Source organism: Mesocricetus auratus, unplaced genomic scaffold (genome assembly GCF_017639785.1).
Source record: "Mesocricetus auratus isolate SY011 unplaced genomic scaffold, BCM_Maur_2.0 Super-Scaffold_100007, whole genome shotgun sequence".
Taxonomy (NCBI): domain Eukaryota; kingdom Metazoa; phylum Chordata; class Mammalia; order Rodentia; family Cricetidae; genus Mesocricetus; species Mesocricetus auratus.
The window spans coordinates 82,381,361-82,396,054 of NW_024429191.1; the positions used below are offsets into that span (position 1 = coordinate 82,381,361).

Genomic DNA, 14,694 nt, shown 5'->3' on the forward strand with positions numbered 1-14,694 from the left:
TCATAGATGGGGGGAAGATTGATCTCCATAAGCTTCTAGATGCAGTAAAAGCAATAAAGGGTAAGTATTAACTGCTGAGAATAAACCTAAGAACATAAATATTCTACTAGATCACATTATGATACTTTTGTCATAGTTACTGTCATTATTCAGATATTTTATTACTGAGTTTAAATGACTCATGATTAATAAATAAAGTAAAGCTTTAACTAGGGATATAGAGCATCACAAAAAGACTAACATAAATTTTACTGGTTAACATATGAATATAGACCACCTAAAATACTCTGATTTATAGAATGTCTTACTCCCTACACAAGCATATACCATGCTATACTTTCCCCATAATTATGAGAAGATAACTTTTTGCCTGTGTTTATAAGTTTTGCTCTTGATACAATTGTTGAGAGCAATGCTGAGAATATTTAAGTAATCTTTAAAATTCTTACTTATAGAAGAGTTTATTGATATGGGTGATTTAGAAGATGTTTTGGAAAACACTGACCTAGAACTTACAGATAAGCAGTGGAAGCTGGTGGAAAAGTTGCAACCTGATGGTAAGTGTTTAAAATGGACACAACTGCTTCAGCAGGAACGTTTTGTTTTTCCTTGTAGACACCGGCAACATCTAGAGACAGTTTTTTTGGTGTTGCAGCTGGCAGGGGCAGGTTGGTGGTAACACTAATAAATAGTGGATGAAGCCATGGATTACTAACACGGAGAGAGTGATATACAAGTTTCAGAGAATGAGACAGCCCCACACACGAGAATCATCCAGCCTAAAACATGTAATTCTGCTATTAAAAGTGCCCTCTGTGTAACCTTTTGGGAAGCTTAGATTTGTGAGCTTCTATACAAATACTGCCCTGTTTTATTCTCAGTGAAAAAGCCTGCCAAAAACAATAGCGCTTAGTCCTACCTGTAGACGACATACTTAATTGTGCAGTTCTTCATTTGGAAATAAACGTGTCGTCACTATGATTTGATGCCATGAAATGCCTACTGCTAATCTTAATTTTACGGGAATGCTTAACATTAAGCAAAGAGACGAGGAAATGAACTGGGTTGGTGTACTTGGCATCAAAATATAAAAAACAAATAAAGAGATGATGGACTACATGCTTCAGCATCACGGTGGCTTTACAGAGTGTAGTGGCTAATCATCCTTGTTGTTTGGAGAAGTGCCTGAGAGATTACTAGAGCAGACATGGGGGTGGTGTGCCTGTGAGTATTTCCAGAAATGATTAACCAAGGAGCCAAGGAGGAAACCAACCCTGAGTGTGGCACCCACCCAGTCATCTGAGCCACCCGGTCATCTGAGGTCACAGATGGAGCAAAGTGTGGTGGTGGGGGTGCAAGCTCTTGAACAGGCATACGCTCTCTCTCTCTGTCTCTCTCTCTCTGTCTCTCTCTCTCTCTGTCTCTCTCTCTCTGTCTCTCTCTGTCTCTCTCTCTGTCTCTCTCTCTGTCTTTCTCTGTCTCTCTGTCTCTCTGTCTCTGTCTCTGTCTCTGTCTCTCTCTCTCTCTCTCTCTCTCTCTCTCTCTCTCTCTCTCTCTCTCTCTCTCTCTCTCTCTCTCTTTCAGCATCCCTGAGAGCATCCCAGCTAGGAGAGCAACGTAGCTGTGTCAGGCAGCTCTTCTGTCGTGCTCTCTCTCATGTGTTACAGAAACATGGGGCTATGATCTACAACCCCTGAAACATGAACTGGAATAAATATTTGCTTCCTTAAATTGCTTTTTCAGGTTAATCTAACAGCAGCAAAAAGTCTGCCAAACACAAAAAAAATGCTCACCTTTTTAGAAGTTCTCTGCCATAAAATGTTGCTATACACTTTTTAACATTGGAAGATAATGGAACCCGAGCCTAGAGACATACTTCTGAAATGATTTTATGCAGTCATAATAATTTATTTCTACTTAGCCTGATTGTCTGTTCTTACAGCTACTAGAAAACCCTATCAGAAGAGGTTTCTGGAGGATATGAAGACACTTAGAGGTAAAAGTGTTGTTATAGAAAAGCAGTTGTACAAGGAAGGCTTATAGTTGGCATTAATTTCTCTCCTGGAAATTAAACTCATTCAGACATGAACCCCCTTCTGGCAGGCACAGTGCTTTGTCTCTGTCACTAAAATTTTCTATAGAGGGCCTGGAGAGATGGCTCAGTGGTTAAGAGCAATGACAGCTCTCCCAGAGGCCCTGGGTTCAATTCTCAGCACCCACACAACAACTCACAACTGTCTGTAACTCCGGTTCTAGAGGACTCAACACCCTCACCCAGACATACATGCAGGCAAACACCAATACACATTAAATAAATAAATAAATAAATAAATAGATTTCTGTAGAACCCCCTGTAATCTACCACTTTTACTGCAGAAAGATACCCATAGCACAGTCTACCATTTTAAATGTACAACCCAGTAAGACTGGAAATGTTTGCAGTGTTGTGCAGCCATGACCTTCACTCCCTCCAAAGTCTTTCTGTCATTAGGAGCAGAAACTCTGTATCTGTTAGGCAATCACTACTATTTCCTCCTTTCTCCAGCTCCCGGTAGCCTCTGCTCTGCTCTCTATGAATTTACCTCTTCTGGAAACCTAGACGTGCCAATAAATGGACTGCATTTCATTTTATATTTTGAATCGTAGTGAGATTTTTCCCCCATTCCTTGGGAAATTCCCGAAAGTTTATCAGACTCCCAAGTGAACTTTAAATATTTACAATTTTAAAAAGACTTGCCTTTATTCAGAAAATCTAATAGACAACGAAGTTGATTGATTTGAAAGTTCTATCAACAGCAATCAACTAATTATCCAAATAACAAAGAATAGGATTATCTGTTTTTGTCACATTTTAAAGCTAGTATATTTTACGCATACCTGTATCTCTTTTTAAGAAGGGAAAATCAAGGCTGGAAAAGTGGACACGTTTCTGAAGAACAAGGGGATAAACATCTCAGAAAAAGAGCTTAAAGACCTAACACAAAGCCTGCCCATGACTGGTAAGCATCTACCATTCAGCATCAGAATGACAAGGCTGTGAAAGCACAGACTCTGGAGCCAGGCTCCCTGATCTGAGTCCTGGCTCTTCTGTTTAATGCTCATATAATGTTAATGTTCTCTCTGTACCTCACTTTCTTCATCTATGAAAGGGCATATGAAGCCCAATTATAAAGTTTTGTGAGGACCAAATCGTACCAGTTTTGTTGTTGTTATTAGTATTATCGTATTATGACCTTGTGGGATTAAACATACAAAACTCAGAATCTTGACATTGAGCCATTTGCAAAAAACTTTGAAAAAAATTCAAGCCTTGGGTTAGGATGATAGCTCAGTAGGTAAAGTACCTGCCACACAAGCACGAAGAGTTGCGTTGGTTTTTTCTGTTTTATTTTGTTTTGTTTTGAGATAGGGTTTCTCTGTATTGCTTTGAAGCCTGTCCTGGAACTAGCTCTTGTAGACCAAGCTGGTCTCGAACTCACAGAGATCCGTCTGCCTCTGCCTCTGTCTCCCCATTGCTGGGATTAAAGGTGTGTGCCACCACCGCCCAGCATATGTATGTATTTTTAAATTTTGTCTTTTACTACCAGGTAGATGGTAGGTAAATAGTCATTAAAAACAAACTTCTAAATAATTGGTATAGAAGGTTATGTCACTAATCTGTGACATTAATAACTATGTGTAGTTCAAAACCTGTTCAATTTAATTATAACATTGCATAGATTGTGGATATGAGCAAACTCCCTATGAATGGAAATCTTCCAGACTTAAAAGTGTTGAAAGGTGGCATAAACTCCTTTTAAAGTTTGCTCTTGTAGTCTAGCTAAGTAATAGGAATTCACCTGTGATTAAAGTTCTGAAAAGCCACTAAGAACAGAAAGCACTTCCTCTCTGTCTCATTCTTTTGTGGCTAGAAGTTTTAGTAACTTAAAGCTATGTTGTTAATATAACTTCATTGTGAAATCGAAACCTTTTTTGTTTCACACTAATAAAGAAAAATGCAATAATAATTTTTCCAAAACCTTGCTCGTTTCTGATCTTTATCCTGATTGTCATCTTGCAGCTGATGGGAAAGTTGATATAAAAACTTTGATGAATGAAGCAAAAGTTTTCACAGGTTAGTGATGAATTCCTGCCAAACTAAAGCCTTCATACTGTTATAATAGTGTTTTTCTGTTTTTTTCCACACTGCCATGAAATTAGAAAAAAAACTTCTAATAAAAGTTTTCCAATAAGAGAAATCTTCTTTGAGAACATAAATTTGGCAAAATATGACAAAAAAAGCACAAAAATGCCTATAGGGTTGTATCTTAGTAAGAAACCCTGCATTCTATACACGCTGCCCTCCTAATCTCTCTGAAATGCACAGGCTCTGTACACAGCACTCTGAATATTTATGATATCGTTACCGCTGCTGACAATTACAGCATTAATGAAAGCAAGAAATTCTTCCTTAAGGATTATTTACATTAATCACCCTGTGTATATGACCACTAAAGGGGCATTTGGCATTCCAATTTCCTTCAAGCCAAGGCATTATGGAAGGATGGTGTTCTTCTGTTATTCAATCTAAAATTTAAGGTAGTTAATATATTCACCCCTCACTATTCCTAACTTTTTAGGTGAAAAGGTTGATGTCAATAATCTGGAAAATCTGCTGAGAAACGTGGGAATTGAGCTTAATGATCCAGAGTACATGAAGCTAGTGAAAACACTTCCAGTGGATGGTAAGCCTTAAAAAACTGCGAAAGTTTCCGGACTGTGATTTAATAAGCCAGAGAGGGATGTAGAAAACTTTAGAATTTGGTGTTCGAAAGGCTTGGGAAGTTTAACGCCTCTCACCCCAAACTGAAGTAAATGACTTGTAAAAATGATGAGATAGAGACTGAGGTGACAGCTTATGACAAAAAAATGAGTCCTTTACTGCTGTCAGTGACAGCAAGGGAGTGATGATGGTATTTCAATGAGTTTGTGTAGGTTTGTGTGCGCACTAAGACCGATACAGGTTCGGGTGGATAACAAAGCAAATGCAGTAAGATGAAAGAATTAGGAGAATTCTTCACACTCCATTTCCCAGTTTCTGTAATTCTGACAATGCATCAAAATAAAAGGCTAAAATAGAAAATCCTGGCACCACACAGACACTTGGTTTGGGGTCAACTGAACTCTTCTGTGGACACCTGCCATGCTGAGATAATGGTTTTACCCTAATCACAGCACAATCCACAGCACCCGTCAGTCTCCTGAACCATTGTGTGTGAACACATAACACATTAAGTGAACTGTCTGAGTTCTCTATTAGTTTCTCCCACCAGTTTTATATTTTACATTTTCTAAGGGCTAAGTAGCTCTCTGGTAGAGTGCTTGCCTTGCTTGTATGAGGCCATAGGTTCAATTCCCAGCACTGCCGGGGGGAAAAAAATAACACTTTTTTCCTGGAACTTCAGCCAATCCATGCATAGAACCTGGAAAATATTTTCACATAATTGGAAAAATATACAGTCTATCCTTAGCCATTTTTATTTGCTGTTGCCTTTGTCTTCTTCTTATTCCTTATAGCTTATTGGTGGTGTTGTTTACATTTTGCTTTCCTCCAAAAAGAAAAGACTTTTAAACTTACTGTTTTTTGTCTTTTGTTTAGTGCTTTTCTTTCCTATCTCGATTTCTGTTGACACCTTTCTTTTCATTTTGAGGACTCTCTCAATGCCCTGTTCTTGAGCATGAATGGTTGGGTCTATTTTCATCCTTTGTTGTTTTAGCATTCTGTTCTCCTCTCACCGGTTTCCTTGTGTGATGTAAAAAGCCCTCTTCATCCCTTTTTTCTCCCCCACACAGATAATGGGATGGTGCATTGGGCTAGAGTACTGAAGGGTGTGAAGTCCCTCAAAGGTGAGTTCAAACTCATCCTAATGTGCCCATCTGAAATCGTTCGGGCTTTGCAAAGTATTTTCGTTGCTGTTGTTTCTCTCCTCTTTGGAGGAAACATCACAGTTGGAGTCTTCCTACTTTTATTACCAAAAATAAAAAGGCTTTGTCATCTAAATATGCACAGTAAAATTGGAGTGAAAGGATACAGTCGTTCTGCCAGTTTTAGGAATGTCGTTCATTAATAGACGACACCAATCTGGAGCTCTGGCAATGGAATGAAAATGAGTACTTTTTACTCTTTTTTAGAAGTGTTGGAAGTGATGTAGCAGTGAGTTGACTCCAGGTCCAAGGTCATTAAGCCAAATGGTTTTCTAAAGAACTATGTTCTAATTGGTCTGTCACCAGGATAGAGTTTAAAAAAAAACAGACAAACAACAACAACAAAAACAGGTTGCATTTACCTTGTCACTCTTGACCTTCTCTGTCTTATTGAAAAAGTCAAGTGGAAAGTATAGGGGTTTTGTAATTAATACTAATGACAATACAAAAATGCAAAATATAGTTTTTTATATTTTTTCTTAAAGTAGTTGCACATAGTCATTAAAAACACAAATATTATTATCATATTTTACATCTTTCATTTACTCTCTTGTTCCTGTGTGTGTGTGTGTGTGTGTGTGTGTGTGTGTGTGTGTGTGTGTGTGTGTGTGTTTGCTTTTTCTTAAGGAGGAAAAGTTGATGTCAAAAGCCTGAACTCTTTCCTGGAAAGCATGGGTATTGCACTTGATAAAAAGGAAGTGAAACAGCTAAGGGAAACCCTGCCTGTTGATGGTAAGCCTGCTAGACAGCACTTTGAAACAGCTAAGGGAAACCCTTCCCGTTGATGGTAAGCCTGCTAGACAGCACTTTGAAACAGCTAAGGGAAACCCTGCCCATTGATGGTATGCCTGCTAGACAGCACTATGTGTCCCTAAAGGAAATTTTTTTTGTAATAGCTAAGAATTTAAATACTAGCCGGGCGTTGGTGGCACACGCCTTTAATCCCAGCACTCGGGAGGCAGAGGCAGGCGGATCTCTGTGAGTTCGAGACCAGCCTGGACTACCAAGCGAGTTCCAGGACAGCCTCCAAAGCCACAGAGAAACCCTGTCTCGAAAAACCAAAAAAAAAAAAAAAAAAAAAAAAAAGAATTTAAATACTAGATTTAGCTGGTATTAAGATAAATATTCAAAAGATTAGGGAACCCTAACATTACAAATAACACTTTAAGTACCAACTATAAAACTTGTAACTACTTCAGTGAGAAAATTAAGTGAGATAATTTTGGGAAAGAGACATCATTATCCATAGTTTCTGATTTTATTTTTGTGTGTTTTTGAAATCTAGGAAACAAACCAGAAGTCTTTTGAAATCATTGAATTTTGACATGCCACTTTGTTCATGGGCTTTTGTGCAAGATTAGAAATCAAAAGTTCAGGTGATTTCCCTAGCTAGAAATTATCCAATGGAAATAGAAGTAGGAAATATTCAAATTAAAGCAACAAAACACATACATAAAATAATCTAGAAATAGATTTTACATTTTAAACCCTTCCTATGTCACCTAGAGATTTTACCCACCATCAAGGTATTTGGGTTTTTTTTTTCCAGTTCCAAAAGTCAAATAGAAATCTAAGAATTACAGGACAGCTTTTTAGGTCCTGTCTTCCCATATCTGGTTCTATTAAGGCCACAGGCTTACCTCCCAACAGCAAAAGCTTTTAAAATATTGAAACAAACAGAAACCAATTAGCAAAATATAAGAAAATTCCTTACCTATTGACAACTACATCGAATGTTAATAGATTATGCAATCAAAAGACAAGATATATGAATAGATAAAGAAATAAAATCCAACCATTTGACTCAATTCAGTTTTAAGGTCATAGAGAGACCCAAAGTGAAAAAACAGGAGGTAAGCAGGATTTCATGCAAAGAAAAGCCAAAAGAGAGAAGGGTAACCATATCAGAACACAGACATTAGGAATAATAAATAAAATAAAACCCAAGATTTGTAAGATGCATCAAAAACAGTTCTAAAGGGAAAACTTAGAATGAAGGACCAACATCAACAGACATCTAAAATAACCTAATGGTATACTTCAAGGAATTAGAAAAAGAAAAACATACTAAAATCAAATATAGCAGAAGGTAAAAATAGTAAAAGTTGAAGTAGGAATAAACAAAGACTAGGAAAACAATAGAAAAAGTCAACCAAACTTGGATTTTCTTTAAGTGTAAATGAAATCAACAAACCTTTTGCTAGACTAAGAAAAATAATTGAGACTACTCGCAGGAAACCAGAAATTAAAGAGAAGACATTACAACTGAGATCACAGACTTCTAGACAACCTACCAACTCTGAATCACTAAGAAATAGAAAATTTGAGCAGGCCAAAAAAGAATAAGGAGATCAAATATATTAGTCCACTTGCCACTACTACATCAAAATACTTAAGGCTGGTTAATGTATAATGAAGGAGATTTATTTAGCTCTCGTGTTGCATGTGAGACATTAAAGACCATCCCAGATAGGAAGCCAACATAGAACAAAGTAATTTCAGTATACAGGTAGGGAAAACTAATACTACTATAGTATCCATATTATATAAATCAATCTTCATTCAATGTAATAAATTTCAGTTTTTCACAGAGATATAAAAGCAGTTCTGTAATTCATATGGAACAACAAAGACCTTGGAAACCCAAGGCCATCTTTAGTAAGACATCCCACTACCCACTTCAAGGTGCACTAGAAATGGGCTAGTTTCTCCACTGTGTATACTTTGCATATGACTTCTGAACTTAGCACATTAATTGCTTGTCTCCTTTGACTCATTCATAGCTAATGGAAAAGTTGACCTAATTAAGGTGATGGATGGAGCAAAAACCTTTACAGGTAAGTGAGGGTTAATGTAAATATTGGATTTTTACAGTAATTATTTTTAATTTTTTGAAGTATTTTTGTTTATGTGTGTGTGAGTATATGCCAAATGTGTACACGGGCCCACAAAGGCAAGAAGATGATTCTGGATCTCTAGAGCTGAAGTTACAGGCTGTTATTAGCCAGATTCAGATCTTTTAGAAAAGCAGAAGTGCTTTTAACCACTGAAATATCTCTCCAGCCCCAATATGTTTTTATGCCTTTATTGCTATGTTAATTCTATGATTTGTGACACCTATTTGTTTAACTTTTTTTCTATCCAATGACTAGAAATTACAATGTCTTCTAGTGTGGTTTTTTTATTTGTTTGGTTGTTTTTGTCTGTTTCTGTTTTGTTTATTTTTTCTAGACAGGGCTTTGCTGTGTACCAGCCCTGCCTGTCCTGGAACTACTTTGTAGACCTTGAACTCATAGAGATCCACCTGCCTCTACCTCCTGAGTGCAGAGATTAAAGGCATGCACCACCACGCCTAGCTTTAGTATGTTTTCCTATAATACATTTTATTTTCCTTATTATAATACAGTGACATTCAACAATAAAATGAAATTAATCTTTTTTTAAAGACTGTAGGACACATTGATAGGCCTAGGATAAGCCATTTGCAGCCTTATAGTTGACTTGAGAGATACACAATACCTGCTCATCGTTGCCATTGTGAGTTCCATGTTCTTCAAGAACCATACACCAAAATGGGATTAAATGTGAAAGAGGCATTATAAAGAGAATATTTATGTAAGGAAAATATAAGGCATCTGGTCAAGACTAGAAGCTTCAAGTCTGATTCCAAGTGAAACAGAGAGAGATAAAAGGTTGGGTAGAAGCACATATCAGAATTCTTAGACTGCTCTTTGGCCATACTGCTTTGAACTTACTCAACTTATGTTATTTGATGTCATAAACTAAGCAGGGTCAGCCCTGGTTACACTTGGATGGGAGAATTCTTACCTGATAGCCACTGATCCAGTCCTTACAAGGGCCAGCAGGGATGTCTAGGCATCTTCCAGCAAAGTCAGCTTTGTAGAAACGGGTTTTCCTTTGCATTTTTTTCCACTCAGTAATTGATCTCAAGAATTGTAAGAGAGATGAAACAGATACGGGGGAATTTCAAAGCAGTAGCTTTGGCAATTTATGTTCTCAGTATTTCCTACTGCCATGTTCTCACTACCAAGATTGACAGTAACCTCTCATCCCTTGATGGTCTCTACAAATCATGTTCCTTTGAATAATCTTGTTTTGAGATACTCAGTGGCCATGGTTTTCCCCAACCTGTACTTAAATTGTGTGGTTTAATTATTTACAATTGTGCTAAATTCCATATATGTCACTATTTTAATTTTTGTTATTAAGGAGAAAAAATTGGTATTGATGATGTAAAAACTGTTCTGGAAAACATGGGGATAGAGTACAAAGATCAAGAATTTTCTAAACTGATGGAAACTCTGCAATTTGATGGTAAGCGTCTCAACTATTCATGTAATAAAGAGGGTTTAAAATTTCTCTGTGATGAAGCTATCCTCATTTCATAACACTCTATTAAGTAGAAATTAAAAAGTTAGGTTTTCCCTGACCGCTGACATGAGTCCTCTCTCCACAGGCTCCTATTTTAGATCAGATGTCCCTCTCCATTATGCTGCCTACACCAAAGAATATATGTATATACCAAAGAGTAATGCAGGATTTGTATAAAGAGAAAGGAATAGCTTAGGAGTGAGCAAATACAGGATTGGGGAAGAATAAAAGAGGTGTGTGTGTTATATAGAGTCTGATGTACTAAATTCCCCCACTTTGTCTCACATTTTTGTTCATTTATTAATTGTGTGTGTGTCTATGTGTATGTGCATACCTGCGTATAATATGTACATGTATGTGTGTAGGTATGCCCATGCCACAGTACATGTGTGGAGGTCAGGGGACAACTTGTAGGAATAGGTTCTCCCTTTCCACCATATGAGTCCAGGAGATTTAACTTGAGTTCTAAAGCTTGAAAGCAAGCACCTTTACCCACTGAGCTATCCCATTGGCTCTCACATTTTTTATAAGAAAAAATATATATAGTGAAGGTCCTAAGAGTTAGTTTTCCTGAGCAAATGCTAATGATCACCCACATTTCTGTAACCTGAATCATGTGTTTCTTACAGATGACGGAAAGATCTTTCAAAACAGGCTACTGGACAAAGTGAAGTCCCTGAAAAGTAAGTGACATGACCCTCACATCTACAGTTCTGAAAACATCCATGCATGCCACCAAAACTCACTTATGCCTGTGTGGAATCTGTGCTCCATTTATGTGGCAGCCTTCGCTGCAGCTATGGAGCCTCTATCTTAGACCTAAGGGAAAGCTCCTCCACTTTAAACAAAATAAATAGAGTAGGATTTCACATTTATAGAGAAAAAAAGGTACATTGGAAACAGTATTAGTCACTCAAGGGGTTTAATCAGGAGGAAATAAAAACTAGACTTGGAGTTCAGCCATCTTAAATCAACCCCAGATATTGTTCAGAAGCAAGAAATAATTACCTCCAGAACTAGAGTTCTTCCATATTTGTTTTAGTTTAAAATGAAACTCTATATATGATGTGGAATATTAGTTTAAGATGTGTTACATTTCATTTATGCTCTGGGATACTTGTTAAATGATGGAAAGATGTATTACATTCTTTTTTTAATTTTTTGTTTTAACTTTAAATAGCTTGTTTTACATGTCAATCCCAGTTCCCTCTCCCTCCCCTCCTCCCACACACCCCACCATCCCCCCATTCTCCCACCCTATTGCCAGTTCCTTCCACATAGGGGATATCTAGAGTCTGTCATTTCACTCAAGGTAGGGTCCAGGCACTCCTCTAAGAGTCCAGGCTGAGAGAGCATCCCTCTTTGTGTTATGGACACACGACCTGTCTGTTAGTATTCCAGGGATAGACACTGATCCACTGCTCAGGACCCCATTGGTTGCCCAGGCCTCCTCACTGACACTCACATTCAAGGGGTCTGGATCAGTCCCATGCTGGCCTCCCAGCTGTCGGTCTGGGGTCCAAGAGCTCTCTCCTGTTCGGATCAGCTGTCTCTGCTGGTTTTGCCAGCCCATTCTTTGCCAATTTGCTCATTGCTCCTCTCTCTCTGTTGCTGGGTTCCTTGGGTTCAGTTCAGTGTTTAACTGTGGGTGTTTGCCTCTGCTTCCATCAGTCACTGGATGAAGGCTCCAGGATGGTTATAGATATCAAGTTCATTATCAGGAATGGGCATTCGGGGTGGTCTCTACACTATTGCTTAGCTTGCCAATTGGTGTCATCCCTTTAGATCACTAGAGGTCACAATGGTGCCTGATCTGTCTTCTAACCTGTGATTCCCTCTTTCCCCTATCCTACCCCCCAGTCAACCTTCCTGTTCCCCCATGACCTACTCTCTCTTCCTCTTCTCCCCATCTCTATTTCCCAGCTCCCCCTCCCCTCCACCCCTCGCCATGTTCCCCATCTGTTCAGAGGATCTTGCCTCATTTCTCTTCTCTTGGGTACCATGCATATCTTTTATGTTCTTTCCTGTTTCTCAGACTCTCTGTCATTGGAAGTGCAGACTGACACTATCCTGATCCATGTCTAAAATCCATACATGAGTGAGTACATACCATGTTTGTCTTTTTGCGACTGGGTTACCTCACTCAGGATGGTTTCTTCCAGTGCTATCCATTTACCTGCAAATTTCTGCTGAGTAAAACTCCATTGTGAAAATGTACCCCATTTTGTCTATCCACTGTTCAGTTGAGGGGCATCTAGGTTGCTTCCAGGTTCTGGCTATTACAAATAATGCTGCTATGAACATAGTGGAGCAGATGCCCTTGTTGTATGAATTTGCCTCTTTTACATATATGCCTAATAGTGGAATTGCTGGGTCTTATGGTAGATTGATTCCCATTTTCCTGAGGAATCTCCATACTGATTTCCAAAGTGGCTGTACGAGTTGGCACTCCCACCAGCAGTGGAGGGGTGTTCCCCTCTCTCCACATCCTCTCCAGCATAAATTGTCTTCGGTGTTTTTGATTTTAGCCATTCTGACAGGAGTAAGATGGTATCTCAAAATTGTTTTGATTTGCATTTCCCTGATGGCTAAGGATGTTGAACACTTTCTTAAGTATCTCTTGGCCATTTTAGCCTCCTCTATTGAGAATTCTCTGTTTAGTTCTGTACCCCACCTTTTAATTGGATCCTTTGGTGTTTGGAAACTTACTTCTTGAGTTCTTTGTATATTTTGGAGATTAGCCCTCTGTCAGATGTGGGGTCAGTGAATATCTTTTCCCATTCTGTGGACTGCCTTTTTGTCTTGTTGACCGTGTCCTTTGCCTTACAGAAGCTTTTTAGTTTCATGAGGTCCCATTTGTTAATTGTCGATCTCAGTGTCTGTGCCACTGGTGTTATGTTCAGGAACTGGTCTCCTGTACCAACTCGTTGAAGAGTATCTCCCACTTTCTCTTCTAAAAGTTTCAGTGTGGCCGGATTTATATTGAGATCTTTGATCCATTTGGACTTAAGTTTTGTACAAGGTGATAAACATGGATCTATCTGCAGTCTTCTACATACCAGTACCCAGTTATGCCAGCACCATTTGTTGAATATGCTTTCTTTTTTCCATTATATAGTTTTAGCTTCTTTGTCAAAAATCAAGTGTTCATAGGTGTGTGGGTTAAAATCAGGGTTTTCAATTCAGTTCCATTGGTCAACCTGCCTATTTTTGTGCCAATACCAAGCTGTTTTCAGGACTATAGCTATATAATAGATCTTGAAGTCAGGTATGGTGATGCCTCCTGAAGTTCCTTTATTGTATAGGGTTGTTTTGACTGTCCTGGGCCTTTTGTTTTTCCATATAAAGTTGATTAATGTTCTTTCCAGGTCTGTGAAGAATTGTGCCAGAATTTTGATAGGGATTGCATTGAATCTGTAGACTGCTTTTGGCAAGATTGACACTTTTATTATGTTGATCCTACCAATCCAAGAGCATGGGAGATCTTTCCATTTTCTGGTATCCTCTTTGATTTCTTTTTTTAAAGACTCAAAGTTCTTGATATGCAGGTCTTTCACTTCCTTGGTTAACATTATCCCCAGATATTTCATGCTGTTTATGGCTATTGTAAAGGGTGAGGTTTCTCTGATTTCTTTCTCAGTCACTTCATCGTCTGTATATAATAGGGCCACTGGTTTTTTTTGAGTTTACCTTGTATCCTGCCACTTTGCTGAAGGTGTTTATCAGCTCTAGGAGTTCCCTTGCGGAGTTTCTTGGGTCACTTATATAAACTATCATATTATCTGCAAATAGTGAAAGCTTGACTTCTTCTTTTCCTATTTGTATCCCCTTGATCTCCTTTTGTTGTCTTATTGCTGTAGTTAGAACTTCAAGTACAATATTGAAGAGATATGGAGAGAGTGGACAGCCTTGTCTTGGTCCTGATTGCGTTGAGTTTCTCTCCATTTAGTTTGATGTTAGCCTTAGCTTGGCTTGTTTCTAGTCAGCTTTTCTAACTTAAATGGTTCAATTTCTCTTTAATTATGTTTTGCCTCTGGGCTTTTTACCTTTCTTTATTCTGTATTTCTTACTTTCTTTTTCACTTTCTTTCTTTCTCATTCCATGGCTGGCTGTGTCTGGGTGGCTGACCTGTGGTGTTCTTTTCTTCTCCATTTCTCATTCCTCACTCCTCCTGAGCTAGAGTTCTCCTTTTATTTATTCTGTCTGCCTGGAAGCCCTGCCTATCCTTCTCCTGCCTAGCTATTTGGCTAAGTGTCATAATATGTTATCTCATATGGAATAGTGTTGTGATGTTAACAGCCACGGTCCTGATTTCATTTCTGTTGCTGTGATAAAATG

General features: G+C 38.3%; 1 protein-coding gene across 1 annotated transcript in view; it reads left to right on the forward strand.

Annotated features, from left to right (window-relative positions):
* Positions 1–14,694, forward strand: part of LOC110340852 (EF-hand calcium-binding domain-containing protein 13-like) — a 28,047-nt gene continuing 13,353 nt past the window's right edge. Inside the window, exons 1-11 of the mRNA XM_040748071.1 lie at positions 1–60; positions 456–557; positions 1,943–1,996; positions 2,895–2,999; positions 4,061–4,114; positions 4,620–4,724; positions 5,833–5,886; positions 6,592–6,696; positions 8,748–8,801; positions 10,195–10,299; positions 10,986–11,039. Coding sequence (XP_040604005.1) covers positions 470–557; positions 1,943–1,996; positions 2,895–2,999; positions 4,061–4,114; positions 4,620–4,724; positions 5,833–5,886; positions 6,592–6,696; positions 8,748–8,801; positions 10,195–10,299; positions 10,986–11,039 — 778 coding nt within the window. The 5' untranslated portion in view covers positions 1–60; positions 456–469. The remainder of the gene's footprint in view (positions 61–455; positions 558–1,942; positions 1,997–2,894; positions 3,000–4,060; positions 4,115–4,619; positions 4,725–5,832; positions 5,887–6,591; positions 6,697–8,747; positions 8,802–10,194; positions 10,300–10,985; positions 11,040–14,694) is intronic.